We start from the raw sequence: 18,883 nt of genomic DNA on the forward strand, positions 1-18,883 counted from the left end.
GTGACGATCGAGTTCATTTATAGCGGAGATGGTGAGCTGAAGATGGCAATATTAGTTTAAATAAAATGTTAAAGCTTAGGACCTGCATATTGATGCAACTGAAGCTCAGACTAAAGCTATTGTGATGTTTGCAAAATTAGCATAGACACGGTTTAGTCATGAGTATGTGTAAACAAGTTTATTGAGCATTAGCTGTTATATAAAAGTAAGCATTGCAGGGTTTCTGCAGGTTTTATGAAGGTACATTTAAGACTTTTTCAAGACTTTTTAGGATAAGTACAAAATGTGAGGAATAAATTAAAGGGAATAAATATATTCTCTTAACATAAATCTCTATAGGAAACAGTCAATGATTTGCATTTGCAAGACTTTAAAGTTAGAAAATACTTAAAACCGATCTCTATTCATTTTTTATTAACTTTATATGTAAATATAAACAGACAAAAATAGCTTAAGGCTTGAATAGCTCTGTTCCCAAACATTAGCATATGGAAATAGCTTTTAATGTACCTTAAAATCACACTACAAAAAAAAAAAAATATATATATATTAAATGCAAATTTATATATGACGTCTTATTTTTAGTGAAACTGAACAAAGTGAAGCATTTATGATCAAAACTAGAACACATCTGCCAGTGAAATCAGATAAATACAACTGACTGTCAGATATTTTTTTCTTTTAAAGGGGGGGTGAAATGCTCGTTTTCACTCAATATCCTGTTAATCTTGAGTACCTATAGAGTAGTACTGCATCCTTCATAACTCCAAAAAGTCTTTAGTTTTATTATATTCATAAGAGAAAGATAGTCTGTACCGATTTTCCCCGGAAAAACACGAGCGACTGGAGGCGTGACGTGTGGGCGGAGCTAAAGAATCACGAGCGCCAGTAGGCTTTTGCGAGCGCGTCTGGAAGCTGTGACACCGTGAGGATAAAACCAACCAAAACAAACCATGGCTTACAGTCAGATTCAGCGTATATATTTCTGATCCAGAATCAGATCCAGAGGCTGAAATTTAACAAGAGCTGCATCAGCAACGACGTCTCTATGTGGTATGTACTGAAACTGTATATATTTGCTTAGCGGTTTTGGAAAATGACTAAGTTCCACTTTGTCGTCTTTTTTTTTTTTTTTTTAAGCTGTACATGTGGAAAGTGCAGTTTGATGCCAACATCACATGTTGTTTACTTGATGTGCTTACGCGCTGATAGCTAAGTTAACAACACAGAGATATTTGAAGCAGTTTTACTCACCGCCTGTGGTTCCAACACACGATCGTGACCCTTTTACTTTGGGCCTGCATTATCCTTAAGAAATAAACGATGTGCAAACCCGGCGTCAAACGGCCTCAAAGCATCTTCGAAATACAGGGAACAAACACAATCACTTGCACAACTCCGTTGATGCTCTGTAAAAATAAACTCCATCCACTGGTCCCTTAATGCAGTTTCTCTTTTGGTAATCTGTGCAGGGTTGTCTTGCCCTGGCAACCAAAAACACACGTCTTTTGTGACATTTCGCGACGCTCTCTCTCTGATCAGTGAACGTCTGTTGTGCTCTCAGTGCTCTGCTATACGGGAGCGCGCGCTCTTCCGGCAGACGTGCCCTTAAGGAAATTCCGCTCCATCTAACGTCACACAGAGCCATACTCGAAAAAAACTTTCCAAAACTTGTGACAAAGCGGAAGGAGTATTTTTGGAACAGAAATACTCCTTCAAACGTACAACTTAATTTTTGAAACTTTGTCCATGTTTAGCATGGGAATCCAACTCTTTAACAGTGTAAAAAACTCAGTATGCATGAAATAGCATTTCACCCCCCCTTTAAACAAACTCACCTCATCTTTCTCAATGTTACATTTTTATTTCAAATAAATCTTGATTTTTGTATGTTTAGATAATTCTATTGGAAAACAAAAAATAGTGCATGCAACAATTAATTCAACATTAAATTTGATGCTGTCAACTCTGATCTTTTTACAACCTTAATTTGTGGAAAGACGAATTATAATAATAACTTTTAAAACCTTTTCAAGACCCACAGAAACACTGTTTCGTGAACACATGCCTAACAACATTCTCTAGCCATCGCTATATTCAAAATATAGCACACTTCTCATACTTAATTGCTAAAATTAAGCCTTTCATTCCTTTGTAAGAATACCCTCACTAATCGCTGTAAGAGTCTTTCAGTTCATTATTTTAATCTGCATTAACTGCCCACAACTGATTCCTTTAAGCTTCCTAAACTATTCCCGGCATAAAATCCTCAGACAAGACAGTCTGTCTATTAATAAATGACAGTAGACCTGAGGGGAAAAGAGAAATGAACAGTGAACGCTGAACAAAAGATTTCAAGAATGAACAGGAATAATAGAGATTTGCAGTGTAATGGCTCATTTTCACTCACAGTAGTATTCATTCCCTCTCTGGATCCATTCATTTGTGTGGACAAACTCAATCATAATAGATTGTTATCATAAAAATGCCATACTTGCTTTTGAGTTATAGAGTGATAAAAAAAGGGGGTCTTGAAGGTCAGCACACTTTCACTTATGTAATGCATTTGAAATACTGAATATCCACTGGCATTACAAGAGAAATGTACAGATCCATCTATTCGTTCATCCATCTAAAATAATGTTTGAGAGTATATATAATTTTTTTTTCTTTTGAATGGCTCTTAAATTTATATATATATATATATATATATATATATATATATATATATATACTGTTTTTGAAAGAAGGCACTTCACCAAAATACTGTAAAACAGTAATAATAAAAATACAACAAAACCATAATATTGTGAAATATTCTTACAATTTAAAAGAATGGCTTTCTATTTGAATATATTCTAAATTGTAATTTAATCCTGTGATACAAAGCTGATTTTTCAGCTTCATTAATCATTTTCAGTGTCACGTGGTCCATATTTAACATCAATGTTGAAAACAGTTGTTTAATATGTATATATATTTTTAAACAGCCAATGGAAAGATGGTTTTGTTGTTGCACTACAAAATATCCAACAAGCAAGGGCTGACTCAAATACCAAAATAACAATTTCTATCCTTGACATTTCGAAGATCATGAGAAATACATCGATGTAAACTTTCAGCTGTTTTGAAAGATACACGATCACATTACGGATGTGGTACAGATTCCTTTAGAAACCTCTAACGTCATTTCATTGGATATAATCTCTGAATCGGACAGAGAGTGATTCTGTACAGTCAGACAATAAAGCCCCACAGAAGAGAGAGTGAAGGAAATGGTAAACAGATCAAAAAGAACGACAGAAAGGCAGAAAAATGAAGGATGAAGAAAATTCCTTCTGGGGCTCTGTAATCTTTTTAGGGTGCCTCGAACACCGCTTCAAACCTCTTCTGGAACATGGTGAACCGCCACGATTGGCTAGCCGAGCTTATGAAAGCTAATGTGATTGTGGACTAGTGATATCTAACATTACTTTGTGTGTATGTTGGGAGAGCTAGAGATTGAAAAAAGAGGTTGAGTGTGGAGGATTTATGGCTGCTAATATAATCACAAGTACTGTTATCTAGTTGTAGGCCATTTTCTGTAAGCCTAAGAGGAATCAAACACAGCAAAAGCCTCTACCCACTATTATCTAGAAAGATAAGTGAGATCCAAAAGCAAACAGGCAGACTTTCTAGTCACTGCATTAATCTTTATTTTAACAAAATCCTATTCTCACTCTTCGAGCTGCACTAGTTAAAAATACCCGAACGCAGCAAGCCTGTTCAAATCAACCACTTATCACACACACAGTTTGAGTGACAGGGGATGTGTCTATCCAGGGAACCTGTCTCTGTCTGCTTCAATGCTCGTCTCTGGGGCGATGCAAGAGGGAGCGACCCAGTGTGACACTCACTCTAGTTTCAAATGCCATGGCAAACGAAGAACAGATAAGGCACACAATAGAGAGATATCGCCAGTCTCATCGGTGCAAGCAGCAAACCTCTATGAAGAAACACACGGACGCTTGACAGATGGGACAATTTTCCCAGCATGGGAGAGCACATGTTGGGGAACGGTTGGTGACCACCTTTTTGGTCTCAAAAGACAATTAGCATGAAATACAGTAAATGTTGACATACTGTACATGGCAGTGCAATAGTAAGGAGACTGGAAGACTTTATGCCGCTTATGTTTAATTTTCATGTTTTTGTATAAAAAAAAAAAAAATTGTGGTACCCATTGATATCTACAGTACATACAAAAAGAATTGTTGAAAATACAGTGACCCTAAAAATAATATTGATACTTAATCAAACTTTAGCATTAGATGACAAAATACAACACAGAGCAAAAAATTGTCCAAAAATTGTATGTAGAAAAGGAATGATACTTTAATATACATGTTATATAAAGAGCTAAACTTTAATAAGAAATTAATCATTTATATAGCCTGACATTAAAATGTGCACAATTAAATACAAATTGTAACCTATTTCTGGAGCGAACATTTTTCTCAATACTAAAACACTAAGAAAAAAAGAAATGGTAACACTTTACTTAAAGCCTTTATGTAAAATGCATTATAAAAGTAGTTTTAATGCATTAATTATGCCTTAATGCACCTTATAATGCATTGTACCATCTCATGGATGATTGTAACAAAAGTTAATGCATTACAACACTTATCAATTTATTGTTACACTATGCATTTTAATTATTTACGACAGGATATAATGTATTACAATGTACTTTATAATGAATTATTCATAAAGGCTGTAAGAAAAGTGTTTTCAAAGAAACCTATAAAATGTTAAATCTTAAAGAAAGACAATGGCATCAATACTACAAATGAATAATCTCACAGGGTTCTCCACCGAATAGAAACGTTTGGATTTTTAATCAAAGACAATGCAAGCTTATCTCTCCTCAGAGTCCATATGTTTTCGTTTTGTGCAGTGTCGTTGTTTGGTCTAAAGCTTCTCAGATATTAATTTTGTATCTATTTACAGCTCCTCATTAGCATATATAGCCTTTTCCACCCCAAAGCTATGAATTATATAACGACCGATCATAAAAAACAAAAACGTTCATAAATAACCAATGAGGGGCCACCTTATTTGACTCCAGATGATAAATGATAAAAAAATAAAATTTTGTGATGAGAGAGGAAATGGGTATCAAAGAAGTAAAGGGGATTCGGGGACTTAAAGGCCAAAGATGCATGACTCAATGAACTGTTAAACAAATGATACCAAATAAAGAAGCAAAAAGTAAGAGAAAGTGTGAAAACAACAGAGGCTAAAATTGACGGAGCAGTGCCAGCTTGAGAATGTGTGCATAGTAGCTGTTTTTCTGAATTGATTTTGCCAGCCAAAGACTGAGTTTGCATATAACAGGAACAGCTAACAGCAGGGACATTGCATAAGCAATGTATTCTCTGGCATGAGAAGAAAGCAGAGATGCTGGCCAAGGCCTCGGCGCACTACCTGAAACCACGGATGCAGGATGAGGGTAACATTCTTTGCTAATAGCTTTGGCACAGTGGCACTTTCCATCGCTACTGCGACAGATTTGAGACGAAATTCATCTGAAAGCAGTCCGACTCATATCAGATTAAAATTAATGTGTGCAGGATATGAAACTGTGGCATTTTATGTGGCATTCAAATAAAGACAGTAGAAAAAGGGAGAAAAAAGTAATAATTGCTGCCAGCTAAAACGGCCAGGGAATTTAAATACTCACACATCCACTAGGATTTGGTGCCAAATTGTACAAAGCAAACGTTTAAAAGACATAAAACTTGCATCAACTATTGTGGTTTCAGTGGGCATATTAGTTTATCCTCAATTCAATGAGGAATTGATAACAATAATCACTAGGTTATTTGAGTCGTTTGAAGTAAAACACAACAACAAGAAGCTTCTAACTGAATCATTATTCACTTCAACACAGACAATGTTTTGAAATCCATCAGAACTCAATACGAACAATAGACTGGAAAGTTTAATACGTCTTTATTTTTTTCTTCAATACATGCACATAAACTGCCATGAAAGAAGTTTTTTTTAAAAAAAGACTGCACATCTTTATGTTTCTTTTCCATACCTCTTAACCTTTTCTTAAACACAGTGTGGGCTCACAGCATTAAAGGTAAAGAAAAAATACACAGTAATCACTATCCTACTCAAATGCTGCCATATAGATTGTCATGCTTTGATGACCTATAACTATAAAATGCTTAATCTGTAAAAAATGCTAATTAAAAATGATCAGCTTGTCACAGCCAGGAGTTCTGTAGGTGTCAGTGTCTTTAGGTGTGTGTGTGTGTGTGTGTGTGTGTGTGTGTGTGTGTGTGTGTGTGAGAGAGAGAGAGAGTTCCCTGAATACTGTGTGGTGGTTGAGCAATGACAGGTAAATCAGGTGACAGTTTGGCGGCTCAACAGCTCGATGGTGACCGCGCTGAGGAACACTGGGATGCTCTTCTGATGGAAGAGATGCAGATCTACCAGTCCAGTTAGAGTGCGGGAAAAATCTGTCTCCAACAGCTGCATGCTGCCGCTGCCCACTGAACCAGTAGACTGGAGAGAGAGAGAGAGAGAGAGAGCTCTGTTTAAACATTTGTAACATGACACAGACAACAAAAAAAATCAAAGTAGCATTCACCACACAAAACAACTTCAACTGCAAAGAGAGAGTAACAAACAAAGTTGAACTAACAAAAAGTTAACAAGTTTAAGTCAAACAAAACATCACAAACAGTCAAACAAACTACTACAGGCGTCATAACTAGCTAACAGCCAATGACTCATAATTAAAATGCACTTAACTAACTAGTCATTTGGGTTTATATAAAGCTGTGATAATACTCTACGCGTAAGTAGAAGACACAAACCAAAAAACTGCTGCTACATAACTAGTTATGGCCACTAACTACTAACAAAGTAACAAGTCAAACACTGTTTATGTCAAAATGTCAGTAATGAAAAATCAGAGTAAGTGATAGACAAAAACCAGTTAACTAGCTGACACTCCATAGTTAAAACAGGAACTAAGTGACAGAACTAACTAAAACTAATTAACATTCACCAAGTCAGCTTTCAGGTAATGATAAGCTCTGACTAAGAAAAAGACAACTACTACAAGACTACTTAAGACTATAAAAAAAAAAAGTCTCTAACTAATTTGCTAACTGGAACTAAGTAACAAAAGTAACAAAAACTTAATTTGATTCACCAAATCAAACATTGTTTGGGTTTATGTCAAGCTTTAAGTAATGATATGCACTTACTAAGAAATAGAAAAAAAAACAACTAATAGCTACTACTAGTTAAATAAACTCAGTCACTAACAGGAACTAAGTAACAAAAGTCACTAAAAACCTACTAATCAATATTCCCCAATTCAAACATGGTTTGTTTTTTGCCAAACTGCAAATGAAAATCTTTATGTAAGCAGTAGACAAACTAAAATGTTAATTCCCTGTGTATACTAGTTAACTAGTCTCGTGTAGCCAGACCCACAGACTGACAGCTGAAGGTCTGGAATCCATGGCAGATTTCACTGGCTAAGGCCCGCCCCATGAGGCCATTTGACCGACATGTCAAACAACCAATCACAGCTTGTTCTGTTCAGGATTACTATTCTGAGTGTGGAAATGTCGCCACAGTTACAGACCAGTGTGTACACGCACGTCTCCTGGAAATCCTGTAGAATTCAACCAATCCGATGACGACAAACTCTTTTGTGCCGTATGTTTCAGACGTTCAGTCAACGGTCCATGGGTGTGACGTTTGAGGCTGAGACTACTAGTTAACTGACTAGCTAACCAACTAATAGTCTCTTCTAAACGGCTTGCATTGAGTAACAAAGTTTATATCAGACATGGAGTCATATCATCCTTTATAATATGAAGCCAGAAGCACAATAAAATGCTCTGTTTCTCTGTATACATACATCCCTCAAAAACTTCAAAGAAAAAAAAGCAGTGAGTCTGTGATTAATTGCTTGCCCAGAGTAGAACCAAAAGGGAGCCAACACAAAATGAGGGCATCAATGCACAATGGTGCTTTCCATGTCAAATCTTTTTAAGTCTGACCTCCATGAGGAGAAGTTAGCATCAAATATATTTTACATTTAGAGGGCTCGAGAAAAGAGGCCTCTCAGTAAAGATTTATTCTTTTTTGCAGTTTTCTGTGATTTATGAAGCACTGTAATAGCATTCCTGCCTCATAACACCAAAGCACCCCCTCGACACCAGACCTTCTAATACCTGTCCCAGCAAACCGGGCGCATATGAAAATGCCTCTCCATTGTCTCCAACTTGGTTTTGTTTTCTATTTTCCCAGATCACATTTTAATAAAAGGTCAGTCTGTATTTTTACTGGTTTTGAGAGGGAGTTATTCAGATTGTGACCTTATCAATGTGTTTTTGTATTGCCACCGCCACAAAAGGGTGTTATGAACAATATTCAACCTTTCAGCTAACAACAACATGTTAAATCCTTCTCTGAAGTCCACATGAGAGAAAATACTTTTATAAAATGAGGGGAAAAATGATTGACTTGGGGTACAGTTGGGCAAACAGACAATGGTAGAATGGTTTTCAAATTAGTATCGTTTCTATTGCTGCTTCTTCATCTTTCCATTCTCCACGGACACCCAGTTAGTTCGGCGTTCCCAACACTGTCATGCTAGAATCCATAACTTCATGTATTGGCATCTCCTGCTGAGCTCTCTTTCTAGAGAATCAACTCCATCAATCTCAATTCCTCACTTCTAAGAGTTTGTAAAATGGAGCGTTTGAACGGAAGGGGTGTGAAGTGAATAATTACACCATTTTGCATTTGACCCAAACAGCTGTTTTCTCTCTAAGGATGTGAAAAAGGATGCATATTAACGGTTAATGCCATATTGTAGAGAAAGAAGGGGAGAAAAAGACAAACAGTAAGGGAAAAAGAAAAATATGCTTGCCTAGACTTTGTTCAAGTTGCATTTCTGTACTTGGAGTGACACCTGTAATGACTCAGTCTTCAGAAGCTTCCAGGGACCTACACTGTAACAGCCTATATATCTCCTGACAAATCCAGAGAGAATCACGCACACCACCAACACAAATATCAAATAAATACACAGACAAGAAAGTAAAAACGGCTGGTCTCAGGAGGAGATTTTACAATATACATTCTGTCTGAAGCCATCAATCCACACGCACACACACACACATACACACACACACACTGAAGTAGTTTTTGAACCACTCATACTACAGCAGAACAAAAAAATATTACCTTACATTGCGGTTCAAAAGTTTGGCATCAGTAATGGATACGGTCAAAAGACATTTGCAAATGTTACAAAAGAGTAATATTTCAAATGGTGCACTTCTGAACTTTCTACTCAGACAACCCTGAGGGTTTTCCACAAAAATATTAAAGCAGCACTGTTTTCAACATTGGCCATATTGGTGTCATGTTTAAGAATTTAAAATATCATACTGATCAGATGTTTACATGACAATGTGAAGTTACACAGCTATTCAGTTGTTGATACTGCATTGTAATAAAAAAAAAAAAAAACTTTTTAAAGGATTAAAATTTTTTAATTTAAAAATTGCCTCCTAATTTGCTGCTTATTAAGATTAGTAAGGTAGCTGTTAAATTTAGGAATTGGGTAGGATTAGGAATGAAGACTATGGTCATACAGAATGTGCTTTATAAGTAATAATAAACTGCCAATATGTTAATAATAGGCATGCTAATAAGCAACTAGTCAATTGTAAGAACTGGTACGAATACTAAAGTCCTACCAAAAAATAGTACAGGTAAGTTGGAAGAAATTAACCCCACCCACACACACACTCACAGTCCAGAAACAACAGCATTGAAGTAATACAAAGTTTGCAACAAGCCAAGAAAGCATGTACTACACACAGACAAATTTCTGATCCAGTTGAATCTTTGAGTCGTCTGTTGTTGCGAGAGCACCCCGCCGAGCTTAAAGAGAGGAAATGGGAAGCTGTCATTGCATCGAGTGTGAGGCGGAGGTGTGTGAAGAGCAGTAATTGGCTGTTAAATTAGCTTTATCTACTGATTAGGCAGATGTATAATTAGCCAACTGCTCCTTGCTAACGGCAGATCGTGCTTTACCACATCCATGACATGAGATACAACACATGCACTGCAGACAGAGAGCTACTTTAGGTACTGAATTGACACTAAATTTGGCATATTTATACTAAGAAACAAACATTTTAGAAGTACAAAGTAGGCACAAAAAAGTATTACGACATTATATGACATGTCACAATGTATGTCACTGTATTAAATAATAATAGTAAAAAAAAAATAAAAAAAAAGTAAACCTATCAAAGTTAAGCAAGGTGACCCATTTGTAACATTTTGATGTAGTAGTTGTAACAATACAATTGCTACTTTTATGATAGTTTTGATATATTACAGGTAATACGATCTGAATATTTACATAAGTACTTATGAATTGGACTTCACATCATTTTGTCCCCCTAAAATATATTCACAAGAAAAAGGCTGCTGTTTTGATGATAGTAAAGCAGTATGTTAGAAAAACAACAGATGTGTTTAGAGGGGAAAGGCTCCATCTAAGATGTCACTGAAAACAGATGCAATATATCTAGTCACTTTCTAAGAAATGCTGAAAATAAGAAAAGCTAATTTTCACAGATTTGGCTTTGATAGTGAAGTTCTTGATATCCACGAAGATATGCAGACTATTGATTAAAGCAAATTAAATTACAAAACTTTAATATTCTTTTTTGGAAAATGCAAGTCCAAATTCAAACTGAACTTGACTGAAAAAAATATACCTTTAAAATGTATGGAAAATGTAGTTTTAACAATAAACGCAAACACAATTGGTTCCAAATCAGCTCCATTAATTTAAATAAATATATTTTGGCAATTTTATTTATTTATTGAATAATATAGTATACAGTAATAGTACTATTTAATAGTATTTAGACATCTCATATTTAGGTTACAGGAAATTAGAACCACAAATCATATAAACTTAGCATCTAAATAAAATGCAGCCATAGAATATGCTAACAGTATATAAAAATTAGAATGTAACTATTTTCCTAGCACTTATGCCATGAATGTGAAATGTGGATAGAAAAAAAAACAGATAAAAGGTTTATTTGCATTCTTGTTAGTGCCATATCTACAGCGAGTGCTTTATGATCTCCGAACTGAATGAGCGTCAGCCAAGGGACTGCGGGAAGGACCGCCTCTCCAACTGGAGGAGAGGAGATGTAATTGAATAATCAGAAATATGCAAATGAAAAACAAAAAGGCTGCAATTTAAATGCAGATTTTGACATTTTACCTTGGATGAAAAAATAAAAAAAGGACAGCAGGATGAGTGGCAGAGTAAATATCAAGACCATTATCAAGGGTTTACTCAGACTATCCAGATTGTAGGACATTAGTAAGTGCATTAAGTTCTTGTTAACTTCTGCCTGTCTGCCCATACATAAACATTTGATATTTACAAGGCCCTGCACCAAAGTAGAAAAACAAAGCACTGTGATTCTCTTTTAAAAAAAAACGTATCATCCCTATACACATATTGGTCTATTTATGTTTTCTGCTATATGCTTAATAGAGCATATAGAAATGAGAGTTACAGTACAGCAAACACAAGACTTCATACACCATCTGTGAGAAACCACACAAGAACAACATAAAACGCAGAGAAGAACATCTGTGGAAAAGAATTCAAGACAACGAGAGAAGAAAAGATAATGGTTTCCTCACCAGTTAATCTAAACTTTTTTAAACTTTTTTTAAAATTTATCATTTTAATTTACCATGAACAAAGTAGCTGGTAAAAATGTCTAAACATTGTTTGTGGGGGAAGTCGTGGCTTAATGGTTAGAGAGTTTGACTCCTAACCCTAAGGTTGTGGGTTCGAGTCTTGGGCTGACAACACCACGACTGAGGTGCCCTTGAGCAAGGCACCGAACCCCCAACTGCTCCGGTGGTGTGTGTGTGTGTGTGTGGGTAGATGTGTGCACTTTGGATGGGTTAAATGCAGAGCACAAATTCTGAGTATGGAATTCGCCATTATATTCTTAATTTTCTTTTTCATCTTCTATGAAACTGTGAGAACTTCTCGTGTGATTTAAAGATGTTTTTTATTTGCATCTCTCAGTCACGACAGTTGAAACATTCTCTTGCCCGAGTGTTTCTGTATCCTCAGTCTAAGCAAATTAAAATGCATCAGTACAAAGAGCTTGCTGTCCTCTTTTCCCATGATACTCCACCACACACAAACAACTTCTGCTGTCATGACTAACATGACGGCTGACATATGCTTTAAGAATGGAGAGAGAACTAGAAGGAATAAAAGCGAGCGTCGTTCTGGGAAAGAATGTCAAATGGAATAGAAGTCAAACTCTGTCAGGAAACTCTCCACACGACAGATGTGATGGACAGAGATGATGTCTACAAGTTTAGGCATTCGATCTTCAATAGACTCCACAGTCTCTAGGGATCAAATCAAACCCCATCCACTCAGAAGAGAGAGCTCACGCATGAGCACGCATGCACAACCTGTATGTTTAGCTGAATCTATAAACATGTTCCGAATGGATGAGATATTATAGACATATGTCAAATCGTTTGTTTTTTTTTTTGCATCAAAAAAAGAATATGAAAATGAGAAGGTTAGCAGGTCAAATGTACTTTAAAATCCCATGGAATTATCTGACATATGCAAATAGGACAGAAAATTGCACAGTTTTTATTCAGTTTTTCCACATTTTGACCAATTAATTTCCTTAAAGACTTTTGTACCTTGTATAGATATTCTTGAAGAGCAGATAGATGAAATACTTTATAGCTGAGCATAAAAAAGGATAAATACATTAAAAAAAAAAAGCTTACTGATCCCAAACTTTTAAAAGGTAGTGTACACACACACACACACACACACACACACACTTATTAAATAAAAAATACTTTGTACTTTTGTATTTTAAATAAATTGTACAACTCACTATATAAAGTTTCAATAAATAAATATTAACTATAGAAATTTCCATAAATAATTAAAATATTACATATATTGAAACCCTGGATTTTTTTGTCAATCATATTTTTGACCTTCAATGAGTTTAGTAAAATAACAGATTGTCTGATTCTACGGAGACTCTAGAAAACATACATATACATATATATATATATATATACATATACATATACATACATATATATATATATACATATACATATACATATACATATATATATATATATATATATATATATATATATATTCTAATTTTAGTTATATGGTGGCATACAGATGACCTCAAAAGCAAATATAAAGATTTCAAAAGTTCCATAAATTTAACAATGATTTAATGGGGTGTTTAAGTCTACGTATTTCACATGTATGACATCAAAAGCTAAGGAAAGCAATAAATATAATAATCACTGGTGTGTTAGAAATAGTTCAAGGCACCACAGTGGATCCATGAAATTATTTCAGAGTTCATGCTGTGAATGCAAATGTTATTGGCCAATACAGGACAGAAAGTAGTTCAGTCTGAGAAAGAGAAACTCGTCCAAAACACAGCAGTAGCGAACCTGATTAAACAGTCCACAACAGTGTCTCGACTGTGCCCTTCACTTCTTCAAATCAACTGCACAGACACGGCCCAAAATGAACTTTGCCACAGCTACTAAAGGTGGGTGAGTTGATCAAATTTACCAGCCATTATTACTTCCTACTTGTCATAAAAATGTAGTTTGCATTAATAAAAAAAAATATATATTATAATAATAAAAAAACTGTCTGCATGCTGTGTTATCTTTCTCTCCCTTTTTTTCACACTTAAAACAAATTAGTTTTTTTTTTTTTATGTTATATATGACATATGTTACCACATGGAGATGAAGATTGTAAAGATTCCTCTGACAGAGGCAGGGTTGCAAATTTGATTGCCGGGAACGCTTCAACAATGGCATAAACAACAACAACAAAGAGATGAACAAAGTTATATACCATTTGCAATAAAAGTTGCATTAACTGATTTTCGCAGGACACTTGCAAGTTCATCTACATCCATTAAAGCGATTTTATCTTTTGCAGCTCATCTCCAAAATCTATACAATACTTAAGACCCTATAAAATAGATGTTCCAACTCAAAAATGCAGCTGCTCATAAGCAAATGATCCAGAGAATGATTTAAAAATGTATTGACCCTGCTAGTGAACTGTACTTTATGCCTTTGATTTTTTTTCTTTTTTTATGAATGCATATTGTCATAAATTAGATCATGTACTGTTACCAGTTCTCTGAAGTTCCCTCACTACATGTGCTCACTTGCAAACATATTCTTGATTTCACTCTCATTAATAGCTCATCAGTGAGTTTAATCAGTGAGTCCATCAAAAGGTGTAATCATCCCCTGATTGGACGAGAGGAAACGGCAGAACACTGATGAAAACATGCACGGAGACACCTGCCGTTCCGACGTCAACAATCAATGTGGCGCTACTGTTACCATGGAGATTATCAAAGCAGGAATCTTCGTCATCATAACTTTTGAGGTTAAAGCGAGACATTGCACCAGCAAAGGTTAACACAGGGACACATTTAACTGTCAGTGTGTGTCGGCTCAGAGGATGACATTTGTGAAGCCATTATAAAAGCTATGTGGATGCTTAACATAATGAATACAGGTCAGAGCTTGAGACACAGCAATCTGCTATGAACTTTAAGTGAATTCTAATCTTATTTAAAAATAAAACTTTATAATTAAGCATCAAAAGGTACATTTCAAATATAACATTTATGCAAATAACTTTCTCTATGCAAATGACTATTTCTCATAATTACTTGCATTTAGGGATTTGTTCAAATCACAGCAACTTGCCAAATAAGTAAATATTTACACACAAAATATTGATATAAGAAAGCTGCTGCAAAGAAAAACAGTTCAAACTGTTTTGAGTCTAGACAAAGTTCAGACGAGATGGAAATTTAGGGCATAGAGTCATATCACTAATTACACAGCTTTTGACCACAAAAATTAAGACAAGGGAATAAAATGCTGTCTAACTGATTTAATATTTTGAATCCATTACAGTGTACAAAACGATCATTCTAGCGAGAAGACAAACACTTCACCAATAATACTGCAGGGCTGCTACAGAATTAATATGGAAGTCCTCTGGTGTCATTTTACAGTAAATACATTTGATTACTGAGGTGCCAGATGATAGCAGCTGCATTTAGATGAAAGTAGAAAGAATGTGGTGGTGTGATATGAGAGATGTAACAGAAGCACCGGCCTGAAACACCCGGAAGAGTAGTACAGTATGTTACTCAGAATCGCTAATGAATACGATTAATATTGATATCAGGGAATAACTCACTTATTTTGCGACTGACCAATCAGAATCAAGCATTCTAGATAGCTATGTAATAAAACTGGCAACCACCTACAAACAGAGCAGAAAACCTTAGCAATGCCCTGGTAACCAGAACTTTAGCACAGACAAGCACTACTTAATTTTTCATCAAATAATGCACAAATCACGTTATATTTTAGTGGTTACGGAGAGACATACATCATTTTGCCCCACCCCGCCTCCTTCCCCCCACGCCTTGCACATTTAATTCCCTGATGAGACTCAAATAGGCAGACAGGGCTTTGAGGAGTTTAAAAAGTGGACTTGATGCTCTGTTCCAATAACACCCACGCAAAAGCATATTTCCACCATGAATAGGAGTGAGAGCTCTCACGACCAATGCGCTCTTATGCTAAACACTGCAACGAACAAAGAACGTATTGTCAAAGCTGCACAATGACTATGGTGCACACTGTGTGCTGGGAATAGACCGTCCACTAAAATTATAAGCACGCTAGACAGCATTGAGCCTTTTCAGCCCCATTCAGTTTATGTTTTCATCCCACTGAGGAGAGACATACAGCGTGGCTTAAATATCACAGATAAAAGGAAATTGAGACTTTTTTCATATCCATGCTTTGAAAGTAAATATTTTATTGGGGACAAGATGTTAGAGGATGAAATTAATGAAATATTATGTGAAAACAGAAGCTGTATGGTACTAACCAAATGTACCCACCATCAAAGCACAGAGACCCTAATTACAGCAAAGATGAGAGAATACAGAGTATATAGTCTTCCTTTGATGGAACGGTCCATGTTATTGCTATTCTCATGAAAAATGCAAAAGTAATATAGAACTGGATTTTCACAGTTTCAGAGAAAAAGCTTGCTGCAGTGATGATAAGGTGTTCTACATGGTTGCTGATGTGATGCAATGCAGTTGACAAGGCATTCATAATGGTTACTTTAACATTGTTAACAGTTGCTTTAAGTTCCAAGTTATTATTTTATATTATATTTAAGGGATAATGCATGGCTAGCTGTGCATTAAACAATTTTAACGCACAAAGTGGAGACCAAGAACCTGCATGGTTGCCTTGGCAAAGTGGATTAAAATAGTTTAATGCACAGCTAGCCATGCATTATCCAGGTTATATCATGGTTATTTGACAGCATTGAAATTTCACTATTTTGATAATACCGTGATAAAAGAATAAGCAATTAATCGCAACATGAAAATTTATACCAGCTTATCCCTACATATACCACAGTATAAATTGAAAATATAATACACAATATTGTACATCAAAGCTAACATTAAAATATATATTGAACAGTAACCCCCCCCCCCCCCCCCCCCAACAGAGCTTGGTCTGTGCATATATTCCTCTTGATTCAGACGAGACAACTTTTTCACTGTAGAAAGCCTTATTACTGATAGAGCACTCATATTTTACCCAGACGAAATGCTTTGAAGTTTCAAGTATCTTGACGGATAAAACATTTACTGTTGGACTAACAGACTATTCAAATATTTAAGAAACAGAAGAGTTTATGAAAAACTAACAAATGCCAACTGAACAATTCAGAAACTAAAATAAAATTAATGTTTAAAATGGAAAAAAACCAACCTGAAATCTACAAGATTTCAAACAGAGAATTTACCCATTGAAGTTTAATTCATTGTAATAGTGATGCTGTATCATTAATGAAAGTTGAAAGTTGAGTTCAAGAACAGCACACACACACACACACAAACACACACAAACAAACACTGTAAAAACTGTGACAACATAAGTGATGTTAGACTATGATCTGCCCTGTGACAGATGGTTTTGGTTCAGCTACACTCAAATTCAAAGTGTGAAAATCAATCAGAAAAACACTTTTCAGGTCCAGTTATGTTTTTCTTTTGGGGCTTGCAGGTTGGATCAGTCTCATGTCTTCAGACTTTAGAACATAAAATTGGCCACCAAAAAACAAGAAACAAACAAACAATTATGATGTCTACTTAAAAAAAAAAAAAAAAAAAGTTGGCTAACCAATCCCTAAACTAGTTTATACTTTGTGACATCATTCTTTACTGGTTCACGATTCCTACTTTATTCCTCTTTTAATTGTGACCATTGATTGAGTATTTTCTCTGCCTGCTTCCCTGTTGAGATGAGCTCAGCAGGGAAACAGGCTGATTGGTTTTGCGTCTGAGAAACTTCTGATTACTACTGGAGCTGGAAACATAGCTGAGGGCAGCAATCACAGTGACCAACCTGGCCTGACAATAACTGAAACCAAGTTAAGAGACGATAAGAGAGAATGGCAACATAACTGCAAAACACTGCTGGGCAATGAAGCGGATGCTTCCATAGGTGGTGGGTATTTTCAGATAAACACCGGAGAGCTCAAATTAAACTGCCAGATACTGTGATTGAGGGTTATGGTTAAATCTATGTGAGTGTGTGTGTGTGTGTGTGTCTGCAAATCGAAACTTTGCAGTTATTTTCACGTCAAATCCCTGTCAAAAAGTGGCTTCGAGCTTGTCAGATTTTACCAGCAAAACAAAATTGAGTATGCATAATTATGGACATGTATTTGTTCGGTTTCTGAACCGTTTATTCACGCTTAAATTATAATTACATGAATGTGGTTAACGACTGCTACTCTCATGTTGACATGGCATGTAAACTGTTGAAACATGGCATTTAGAAGCTCTTTGAAGGAAAATCGATTTAAGGGATTTATGGGCAAATAAAACTTAAATAGTAGGCCTTTGGGACAGTTTTTTCACTTGTCAAATATTAATGAGTTCATTCTAAGATCATGAATGATTTAACCTCTGAACAAGAGCGATATTTGCATTTTTTACAGTAGCAGAAAAAGCTATCCCACTACAAAAATTGATCTAAAGCCTCAATCTTTTATTCAAAATGTTTTTGAACAAGATCATGTCGTCAAAGATTACTCTTACTCACTTTATTTAATCTCTAAGTAAATACAGTAAAAAAAACAAAAAACAAATAAGCGTTTTAAATGCTACAAGTGAATTTAAGCATTAAAATATCTTGTACCATGGTCTGCCTGAATTCAAAATTCTAATTGGTTGGCAGGTATGCATTTAACGCTATTTAATGTCAGTTTAATCAATGTTCTTTATTAATGTGCTGCTTTAGTTGATGCACACAAACCCAATCACCGATAACTCACACACAAACAGAGAGAGAGCAGACAAAGGTAACGCGCACACACAACTGTCATCTCTCTCGATCAATTGATAATTTCATTTCTAAGTCTGATTTGAAACAGGAAGCAAAAACAACCTTAAGTTTTACTCTTCCGGTCAAATACTGCACTGCAAAACATCATTAACAGCTTTGACTTGTAAATGCTGGCAAATGACCAAGGTATAAGTTGGATGATGCAAGGCTATCTGTGCATCAAATGATTTTAATGCACGATGTGGAGGCCAAGGACCATGGTTGCCTCCATGAAGTATCCCTTACA

The 18,883-nt window shown here is 35.5% G+C and overlaps 1 protein-coding gene across 1 annotated transcript in view; it reads right to left on the reverse strand.

Annotated features, from left to right (window-relative positions):
• Positions 1–5,978: 5,978 nt before the first annotated feature.
• LOC127948837 (mitotic spindle assembly checkpoint protein MAD1) overlaps positions 5,979–18,883 on the reverse strand; it is a 57,879-nt gene continuing 44,974 nt past the window's right edge. The window contains exon 18 of the mRNA XM_052545606.1: positions 5,979–6,561. Within this exon, the coding sequence (XP_052401566.1) occupies positions 6,400–6,561 (162 nt within the window). The 3' untranslated portion in view covers positions 5,979–6,399. The remainder of the gene's footprint in view (positions 6,562–18,883) is intronic.

The sequence above is a fragment of the Carassius gibelio genome, chromosome B1 (genome assembly GCF_023724105.1).
Source record: "Carassius gibelio isolate Cgi1373 ecotype wild population from Czech Republic chromosome B1, carGib1.2-hapl.c, whole genome shotgun sequence".
NCBI lineage: Eukaryota > Metazoa > Chordata > Actinopteri > Cypriniformes > Cyprinidae > Carassius > Carassius gibelio.